The 10,697-nt window shown below is 41.6% G+C and overlaps 1 protein-coding gene across 3 annotated transcripts in view; it reads left to right on the top strand.

The window, feature by feature from the left end:
• Nucleotides 1-760: 760 nt before the first annotated feature.
• FBXL20 (F-box and leucine rich repeat protein 20) overlaps nucleotides 761-10,697 on the top strand; it is a 98,447-nt gene continuing 88,510 nt past the window's right edge. For 2 of the 3 annotated variants that reach the window (XM_060395581.1, XM_004012838.5), the window contains exon 1: nucleotides 1,596-1,911. In XM_060395581.1, the coding sequence (XP_060251564.1) occupies nucleotides 1,597-1,911 (315 nt within the window). In that variant the 5' untranslated portion in view covers nucleotide 1,596. Of the gene's footprint in view, nucleotides 1,108-1,595; nucleotides 1,912-10,697 lie in introns of those variants that run through there. The other variant, XM_012186029.3, reaches the window with a different exon arrangement.

The raw sequence follows: 10,697 nt of genomic DNA, 5'->3' as shown, positions 1-10,697 counted from the left end.
AAGAGGAGGCTGTAATATCTAGACCTGGGTGTCTGGGCTTGAGAATAAGTTTCTGAAGCTGGTTTCCTTGCTTAGGAAGTCCTTTCTAAGATTTAAAAAAAAAAAAAACAGTTAATTTTAAAAAAGTGCTTGGAAGGATAAGCCTTTCAGGTAAAATGTGCCCGTTGAAAAGATCTCTGCGCTTGTTCTTAAAGTAAGCTCATCTCTTAAATCTGACATTCATAATAAGCCAGTCACTGAAAGTGCAAAGGAAAAGTGGTAGGAAAACAAAATCATCTACTTCGGAATACAATTAGAAGTGGTCCAGCCAGGACTGCTAGAATTTGTGATATAGTTTCTAATATTTTATCTTTGGGATATAATTCTGTGGTTTTCCGCTCTAAAAGTAAACATTCCTTATTTCATAGAAATCAGATCATAAGTTTCGAGACCTGGAATTGCTAAAGTATACTATGACATACCATGACACAACCCAGCTTCTATGGAAAGAGAGAGAATGTTAACCACTGGGCAAGTTGTCCGTCCCACGCTCCCCCCACCCCGCTCCGCGCCGCGCCGCGCCGCGCCGCGCCGCCCCGCCTACTCGTTCAGACACGCTTGTTTCTCCCGCCAAAGTGGCGTCAGGATCAGGCTCTCACCAACCAGAGCGCTGATTGGAGGGCGGGTAAGCGCTAGAGCCCATTGGGTGCCAGCGGCGGTCGGGCGGCGGAGGGGCGGGGGAAGCCAAGGCCTTTCTGTCTCACCCGCCCCCACCTCCACCAAAGCGCGCCCATCCCCCAGCTAAAGAAATGGTCGTCCAGCTTCTGCACTGCATCCCCTGACCACAAGGCACAAGGTGCGGCCTCGCTGCTCGTCCCCAGAGCAGACGGCAACGCAACTGTGCCCCCGAATCCATGCACAGGGAGATCCACGCCCCACAGCGGCCCCCCAAGCCTCACTGCAACACCCGGTAATGCAATCCACGGAGGCGGGGGAGGCGGCAGCAGCGGCGGCAACAGCGGCGGCGGCGAAAGCAGCAGCAGCACTGCCCCAATCTAGAAACTACCAGAAAGGAGGAAAATGGCTCCGAGCAGGGACCGCCTGCTACACTTTGGGTTCAAGGCGACAGTGAGTGATAGGGGAAGGGAGCTGGGTGGCTGGGAAGGACATGTGTACCAACACGGGCTACTGGGAAGCGACAAGACTTAAGGGGCTGGGAGGACAAGACAGACAGCTCAAGTGCTTGGTGGGTTGGTGCGTGCTGTCTGTCGCGGAGGGGAGAGGTGGGGGCTCGGGTGCTGTGTGCAGTTGTCCTGCTTTCTTCTCTCTCACCGGTCGGCGAGCACGCGCGCACTCGCACCCGCCCCACAGCCCCTCCCATAGACAAATACACACAGACACATAGGCACTTCCCTGCCTCTCCTTCTCGCGGTGGGCTTGTCTGCCTTGGAGGCGAGAGCGGGCTCGCGCCGCCGCCACCGCCGCCGCGCTCCCGTAGCTCTTGGGCTGACGGCCGCGGGCTCTGCCCGGGGATGGGGGAGGGGTGGCCCTGCGCCGCGGCGCGCTCCTCCTCCTCCCCCTCCCCACGCTGTTCCGAGGCCCGGGCGGCTCTGCCCAATGAGGAGCGGCGTTGCTGGCAGGTGGGGAGTGTTTTTGTTTTGGGTTGAAGTTGAGGCTGAGAAGAGAGAAGAGCTAGCGACGAGCAGTCGTCGCCACTACAGCGGCAGGAGGAGGAGGAGGCCCTGCTGGAGTCGAGAGGTCTCTCCTCCCCGCCGACGGCCCCATCCCGCTGGTCCTCTGCCTCGTCTCGGTACCGGAACTCCGGGGCCTGCCCGGGGCCCCCAGTCTTGCACGCCGCAGCGCCCGGCCCCGGCCGCACCCGCCGGCCCCATGAGGAGGGACGTGAACGGAGTGACCAAGAGCAGGTTTGAGGTGTGCGCTTGGGGCGGGGGTGGCGGGGGACGGGTGCTAGGGTCCCGTGAGGAAGACTATTTGCGCTCTCATGCCCCGGAAAATTCGCTCCGCACCGAATCTCCTCTCGCCTGGCGCCGTCACCCACTGGCCTCTGGGGCTGCCACACTTCTCTCCCGTTTCTCGCCACCCAAAAGCTCAGTGCAGCCCGGCTTCCCTTGTCCTCCCGGCTGGTCGCCTCCTGCGTCTTCCACTCGAGGGCCCCGACGGGGGATTAGCTCTGGCGCCCTAATTCCCCCTCCCCCCAATACCATTCAGCTTTCCATTCTTCACACAACCCTTGGCTTGCCTCCCTTCACCCGGCAGAAAAAGCATCACAGCTGCGATCGAGCGGAGGGACCTCGTTTCCTTTCTTTCTGCCACTTTATTCTTGAAGCGAGGGGGAAATTATGGGCCTAGGACTTTTTCTCTGAGTTTGAGAGGCTGGTTAAACTAGGGGAGTAGGGGTGGTAGACTGAGATGATAGAAACGTCCACGGGTTTTCGGTGCTCTGTGGTCTGGGTATTGTTCTGGTACTTCCTCTTCTTTCCCGTGTGGTCCGTACTTCTGTAGCTCATTGTTTCTGGGAACTCTTAGATGTGTACAGGCTTTGAGGTTGGGACGAAGGTCTGAGAGACTTAAGAAAATCCTTTCAAGTCCCTTTGTCTCTGAGAACTTTTCCTCTGACAAGGAGAGATTTATAGTAATGGAATTACGGAATGGATGAAGAAATAAAACATCTGAAAGTGTCTCTAGGGAGTAGGCAGTGTTGGGAAATGATTCCTTTGGGAAGTGAAGTATTGTAACTACAGGTGAATTACTATAGTATAGTAATATACGGGGAGGTTTGTTGAGTGGACAAGAAAGAAACAACAGCAAGAAGAGTAAATGTTACTTGGCCTTTTTGGACAGAGAATCAGGCTGACCTGGAATTACTCACATTCAGTGTACATCTCACTTGATGTTTTTCTTCATTTTCATTCGAAGGATGAAATTGTAATACAGACAAAAGTTTCAGGAAACTTGCCAACTAAGCGTAGAGGATGAAATCGCTACCTAAGGGTCTTCAGTTTAATCTTTTCCTTGATCTCTTTTTATGCTTATGGAGAAAATACTTTAATTTACCCACAAAGGTCAAGACAGGAAGTGTTTGGGGAGAGTTTAAATTCAGAGCTACAACGTTACTACAGCTCCAGGAGTGGAGAAAATCAAATAGTTTATGTTTGTGTTTACTTTAATAGAACTTTATGTTGCCCTGATGTAGAGAGACCCAGAAAGCTTAATTTATGATGGTTTCATATTCAGTACTACTATGAAAGTCCAGACTGTCGTTAGAATTACCAAATAGACATTTAACAGTTAACAGAAATCTTCAAAGGGAAACCCAAATACCGAAGAATTGAGTGGAGATAGCCTTTTGCCATTGCAGTCAGCTCTTTATCATTTTGCTATTCACTTTTAGGTTGTGTGAGTAATTGTTGGAAAGAGTTCTTTTGTAGTTTGTGCTTTAAAATTGTACCACTATATCCTGTTTTTATACTTATATTTTAATTTGTAGTTTATCTGTACTGGTGGTTCTAAACTAATAAAATGTATTGCTTTATTAAGCATATCTGTTTGTGTTGATTGGTATTAACTGGGAACCAAAGTTTTCTGAAAATGTCTGAGAAGAACAATAAGAATGAGGGAGGGAACACCACTCCTTCTACAGTGTTTGTGATTAAAATATGTTTGTAAACAAAAAGCTACTCTTACTGTGATGTGAAGTGTTAATTTTTTTGTTGTTCATTCTCCAAGTCTGTATCTGACTTTTCATGACCCCATGTAAGTGTTCATGCTGGAATACAAATGAGAAGGGACTGCAAATGAGTTTCATTATCTGAGTATTTTTTAAAATCATGTACCCCTTAATGACCTAATTCACAAGTAATAAAACAATAAACTATTTGGTCTTTCATAAAATAATACACTTATTGCTAATTCATTGAAAACATTTAAAATATTTACTTTCAGTGGATAAAAGATGTAGATAAGATAAACAGGCTTTCAATGTCTAAAAATTTACATCACATTTTTTAAATTTCTCAAAATCTCAGAAGGTTTTTAAAAGACTGATAATTTATAATTGTAAGTAGGTAGCTTTGAGGATTTTTCTGAGTGTAGGTAATGTCTGTAGCAAATATATAACAACTAATTTCAACTTAGGTATGGTTAATACAAAACATGAAAGATTATTTTGCTTGGCCACTTTTTTGGGGGGGATAACTAAAACTTTTTTGTTTAATTATTTGAAGTCTTTTTATAAGGAATCTTTTTGTGTATTATGCTTTTGGGTGTTGTAAGTGCTGGCCACACACTTTAAATCTCACACTCAGAACAGTAAAAAGCAAAACAAAATATTTTTTTAAGTTAAATCAGGGGAGAAGGGTACCTATTAGGCATCTATATAGCATCCTGTGAAATAGCCAAGTAGATGACTGTTGGATAAAAGAGTTTAGAAAAAATATGCAGATGTGAAAATTGTCTTTGTTGTGTCACTTTGGCATTAGATCAACACAGTAATAACCCTTATAAGTTAAAATAATATATACTAAATTGTTTTAGTCTTTTATTTGAAACTCATTCAAATACTTGTATGTTACTTGTTGTAGTACACTTTGTTTTGTGGCAACTTTTGATAATTTCCTTTCAAATTTAAAAATGATTGTTCAGTGTATCCTGTATGTCAGGTGCACTGAGCTAGATGTTTTTACCTCTGTTACTTCTAATTTTCACAATTCTATTTTGAGGAAAGCTAGGGCCTGACAAGTATTCAAGTTGCACAGCTAGTACATTGGGAAGCCAAGATTCCAATCTGCATTTTTTTTTTTACTCCACTCTATCATTCTGGTCTGTTTTTAGCATTACATAGCATACAAGCTCATAAAATGTGAAAAAGAGCTTTTCTAAAGTTCTTTATCCAGCATATTTTATTTTGCTTTTGCTATTGAGATAATATAGCTGTCCTTCATTTTAAGTACTGTAACTAGTACTATCTTAACATAGTGACATTAATGACAGACACATGTCTGGCTAGCCCTTGAATCCAAGTTTAGATTTTTTTCAGTTAAGCCTCTCCACTTTATCGTACTCTTACTTAGCTCCATTATAAGAATGTAGTAGTATTGGAGGAAAATACTATCTTATTTGGATTTATTAAAAAGTATAACCTAAGGAAAGTATAGTAGTAACGTTCACTGACATTCTCATACTATTTTTCAATTTAATCAATGCCTAGAGAAGTTAAGAGTCACATAGTTAGGAAGTGATAAGTTCCAGTTTGGGTATTTTGAAACACTGGGCATTATTTTATTTTTTTTCATTACACATCGCTGCTGCTCTGATAAATCTATAGTACTGAAGTTTGCTTGATTAGGTTGTAATATTTCTTTACCTGCTTCATTTTACTTCATTTTGTCCAAAATAAGAAAAATCATAAACTGTTTTGTGGCAGAAAGAACATACTGCATTGGGAGTTACCAGAACTTGACTTAGTTAATCTTGATTTTTGTCAACCAATTGACTATAGCATTGGTCATCTCTTTTCACTTCTCTGGTTTGGTCAGTTACCTCCTCTGTAAGAAAAAGAAGCTGAAATCAATTACTGAGGTTCCTTTTATTCCAGATCCTGTGAATCTAATTTTTTATTAAAAGCTGACCTTGGTCATTTCTTCTGAAATAGCCACTCCAGTATTTGTTAAAGTTTGTAGGCTCAGTCACACAGTTTAGTTAAGACTGCAGTAATGACCCTTTTTTCCCTTAAGGTTTTATCTTCTAATCTAAAGAACATTCTGCATAGTAAATAACCGTATTTCCCAAATTGGTACATGTGGAAAATGTTATATATATTTTCCAGTGGGTGAGAGTCACTTGTTTCACTCTATTTGAAAGGCCTTGCAATGAATGGGAGGAGAACTAGTAAAAATAAGGAATTTTGTTTTTAACACTTTAGAGATTAGTTTGAAAGCAATTACCTATTACCAAACATTACTATAGAAAATCGAAATTAGGAGTGTTCTTTTCAGGCTCATTCAGACAGTCTGTTCTTTTTCGAATAGTGTTACTGATGTTTCTTTATTTTGCAGTCATAGGTGCTTTTGAAAGCACAGTACATTGTGTCATGTACTTATATTGTGTTCACTCGTTACTTAAAAATAAACATATGTTTGTATCTTGCTACAGTATACATAAGATAAACAGCTAGGTACTGGCTGCTGCTGCTAAGTCGCTTCAGTTGTGTCTGACACTGTGTGACCGCATAGATGGCAGCCCACCAGGCTCCCCTATCCCTGGGATTCTCCAGGCAAGAACACTGGAGTGGGTTGCCATTTCCTTCTCCAATGCATGAAAGTGAAAAGTGAAAGTGAAGTTGTTCAGTCATGTCCGACTCCTAGCGACCCCATGGACTGCAGCCCACCAGGCTCCTCCGTCCATGGGATTTTCCAGGCAAGAGTACTGGAGTGGGTTGCCATTGCTAGGTACTGGAAATTATGCTTAATCCATTAAGTCATTAAATTTTTTAACTTGGCAGAAACTTTACAAAATGTATAGTTGATATTTAAGTCCTACATTATAAGATGTAATCTGTTTCTACATTGAAGATTTTCATTCATTCAAGCAGTATTTCTGTTAGAAGTATCCATACTTTTAAAGTCATGTCTTCATGTTCTAGGCCGTTTGTCAGTTTTTAGCTGTTGGTGTTGTTTTTTAATCTTAATTTTAAAAATCTTTCTATTTTCATCTTCAGAGTTGTATCTTTTCAAATTTTGGTATCATTTTTTTTTTTTTTTTTTTCAGATTAATGGGTGCTTTTTTTTAATTCCTAGCCCTTAGATTACTGTTTCTCAACTGGTGACAGATTGGAAACTAAATTAAAAATTTCAGTAATCTAACTAGTACTGTGGTTTTGCAAGGGTATTTTTAGATGTCCAAAATAAAATATTCCGTTATACTAGGAAAATCCAAGGGAGGGAGGAAGAAGAAAGAATGCCCTTAAACTGACCAAATTTAGCTGCTTGTGCAGAGTTGCCTTTACACTGTTTTCCTAGTTAATATCCCAGAATTCATAAATTCTTAGATCAGACCCCCACCCAAAAATCGCCTCAGAAAAATGAAGACATCCAACTGTGGTTTGTTTTTTTTCCCAACTGGTGGTTTTATATCTTAATGCACTGGGACCCATTTGATAAAAAGATTTTAACTTAATAATAGCCACTAACAGTAGGTGGTAGTATTGAACTACGCAGTAGTATTTGTGCTTGATTCATGTTGCTTAATTATATAACGTTAAAAAATATATGTATTTAAATGCAATAAATCCAAAACAGATTTGCATTAGCTCTTGAAGACTTTCTGTTAAAAGAGTGGCACTGCTGGCTAGTTATTTTCAGCACATATCAAATAACTATTTAGTAGGCATGTGATTTAAAGCTATAGGTAAGTAATCTCTTTATTCCCTAATTCTATTTCCTCTAATTTGATTTTATGGCATTTTGTTGTCTTTATTAAGCCTCATATTTGACAGTTGTAATCAGGTGGAAATATAATTAATTTAATCCATTTTGCTGTCTTTTAAGTTTCTATGAAGTAAAAGTCACCTATTTGTAAAACACGGTAGACAAGGATTTAGTCAGTTATGAAACAGATATTGGCTGTGTTTTCTGTCATTTTTGTCCTTGATCCCAGGAGTTTCTAGTAAAAACTAAAAAAGGGAAATAGAACACTGTGAAAATAAATAGTATATTGATCTTATGCATTACTTTGGTGCTAAGACACAAGTCATATCTAATAACAAGGAGGTGAAGATAGGCAATATATCAAATGCCTGCCCAGTTTTATATTATCAGATATACCACCTGTTATGATATTTGCTGATGAATGAAACTTTCTGATCAACCGAAGTATGCAGGCAGATATAATTTCACAAGCATTTAAAAGTAAAAAATGGAAACGCATTCTCAGTTTCTTACTTGTAATTTGCAATAGTAAGAATATGCCGTAAGGTAAGGTAAGGTGAAGTCGCTGTCACGTCCGACTCTTTGCGACCCCACAGACTGTAGCCTACGAGGCCCTTCCATCCGTGGGATTTTCCAGGCAAGAGTACTGGAGTGGGTTCCCATTTCCTTCTCCAGAGGATCTTCCTGACCCAGGGATTGAACCCAGGTTTGCATTGTAGGTGGATGCTTTACCATCTGATCCACCAGGGAAGTCTATGGCTATTCTTGGAGAAGGAAATGGCAACCCACCTCCAGTATTCTTGCCTGGAGAATCCCAGGGACAGCGGATCCTGGTGGGCTGCTGTCTATGGGGTCACATAGAGTCTGACATGACTGAAGTGACTTAGCAGCAGCATGGCTATTCTGAGTGGCTTTGAGTTTGTTTTACTGTATGCAAAATGAAAGAATTTATGTGACAGGAAGGACAGGCAGAAAGAAAGCAGTAAAATTTCTAGATTAGGGCAGGCTTTTAAATGTAGAATACCTCTTATCTTATGCTTCCCTCTAGGGAAGATCATTGCCAACTGCTTTTATTCTGAATTGCAGTTACCAACAAAGAACCAGATTTGTTTTATTTTTTTGTCTTTTTTTGCTTTGTTCAGATGGGTGGGGTGAAGAAAAAGAGAAGAGATTTACAGTTCCTTGAAAATTAACAATGTAATGTTAAGTATAAATGTTAGTTAGCTACACTTCTCTGTTGGAATATGTTATCCTTTTTTTGTCCTCTTATTTTTTGAGCCATATCATCTATATATTTTAACGTTCTAATTTTGAAATTAATTTGAGTAAGGAGAGAATGAAAACATTAAGATATCTTTAGGGTTTTATAGAAAGGAATAATTTCTTAACTAGGAAACACATGCATAAGTATTTTATATACACATATACATGTGTGTCTGTGTGCCTGAGGGTAGATTGTCTCTGTATCTCCATTGTCTAAATTCTAAGGTTCCTTCCAGCATGGAGATCATATGATTCTCTCTAAATAAGTCCCCCAGGTTGCTGTGAGTTGGAGATTAGATATTCAGTTTATTGCCAGTGTTCTTAACATTTGTTTCTATTACAGTAAACACAAAACAGCCTTTGTGACCTGCCCCTATATTTATTTATTAAATACTACTATATATAAATATTCTTTATTTTATGTACAATTTATTTCATTTTTGGCTTTGCTGAGTCTTTGTTGCTACATGGGCTTTTCTCTAGTTGAGGCCAGCAGGGGCTACTCTTCAGTTGCAGTGTGGGCTTCTCATTGCAGTGGCTTCTCTTGCCATGGAGCATGGACTTTAGAGCATGGGCTTCAGCAGTCTCAGCACGTGGGCTCAGTAGTTGTGGCTCCTAGACTCTAGGAGGAGGAGGGGATGACAGAGGATGAGATGGCTGGATGGCATCATCGACTCGATGCACATGAGTTTGGGTGAACTCCTGGAGTTGGTGATGGACAGGGAGGCCTGGCGTGCTGCGATTCATGGGGTCGCAAAGAGTCGGACGCGACTGAGCGACTGAACTGAACTGAGACTCTAGAGCACAGGCTTAATAGTTATGTCACTGGAGCTTGGTTGCTCTGCAGCATGTGGGGTCTTCTCAGATCAGGGATCAAACATGTGCCTCCTGCATTGGCAGGTGGATTCTTTACCACTGAGTCACCAGGGAAGCCCCTCTGAACCTATACGTGTATATCTGTTTACAGATATGGTGGTTGTTCAGTTGCCAAGTCTTGTCCGACTCCATTTCCCAGAGTTTGTCCAAGTTCATGTCTGGTGAATCGGTAGACCATCCAACCATCTCATCCTCTGTTGCCCTCTTCTCCTTTAGCCTTCAATCTTTCCCATTTTCAGGGTCTTTTCCAATGACTCTGCTGTGTGCATCAGGTGGCCAAAGTATTGAAGCTTCAGCTTTAGCATTAGTCCTTCCAAAGAGTGTTCAGGATTGATTTCCTTTAAGATTGACTGGTTTGATCTCCTTGTTTTCCAAGGGACTCTCAAGAGTCTTCTCTAGCACCACAGTTCGAAAGCATCAACTCTTTGTCGCTCTGCCTTCTTTATTGTCTGGCTTTCACATCCGTACATGACTACTGGAAAGATCATAGCCTTGACTATATGGACCTTTGTCTGCAAAGTGATGCCTTTGCTTTTTAACACACTGTCTGGGTTTGTCATAGCTTTCCTGCCAAGAAGCAATCATCTTCTAATTTCATGGCTGCAGGTCACTATCCACAGTGATTTTATAGCCTAAGAAGAGGAAATCTGTTGCTGCTTCTACCTCTTCCCCTTCTATTTACCGTAAAGTGATGGGACCAAATGCCATGATCTTAGTTTTTTGAATGTTCAGTTTTAAGCTGATTTTTTCACTCTCCTCCTTCACCCTCGTCAAGAGACTCTAGTTCCTTTTTGCTTTCTGCCATTAGAGTGGTATCATCTGCATATCTGAGGTTGATATTTCCTCATCAAGAGACTCTAGTTCCTTTTTGCTTTCTGCCATTGAGAGTGGTATCATCTGCATATCTGAGGTTGATATTTCTCCCGGCAGTCTTGATTCCAGCTTGTTTGTGCTTCATCCAGCCCAGCATTTTGCATGATGTGCTCTGCATATAAGTTATAGGATGACAGTAAACGGCCTTGTTGTACTCCTTTCTCAATCCTGAACCAGTTAATTGTTCCGTACAGGGTTCTAACTGTTGCTTCTTGACCCGCATACAGGTTGCTCAGGAGACAGGTAAGATGGTCTGGTATT

This window comes from Ovis aries, chromosome 11 (genome assembly GCF_016772045.2).
Source record: "Ovis aries strain OAR_USU_Benz2616 breed Rambouillet chromosome 11, ARS-UI_Ramb_v3.0, whole genome shotgun sequence".
Classification (NCBI taxonomy): domain Eukaryota; kingdom Metazoa; phylum Chordata; class Mammalia; order Artiodactyla; family Bovidae; genus Ovis; species Ovis aries.
Note: the sequence above shows the minus strand (reverse complement) of the source record. Positions and strands in the feature narration are given on the sequence as shown.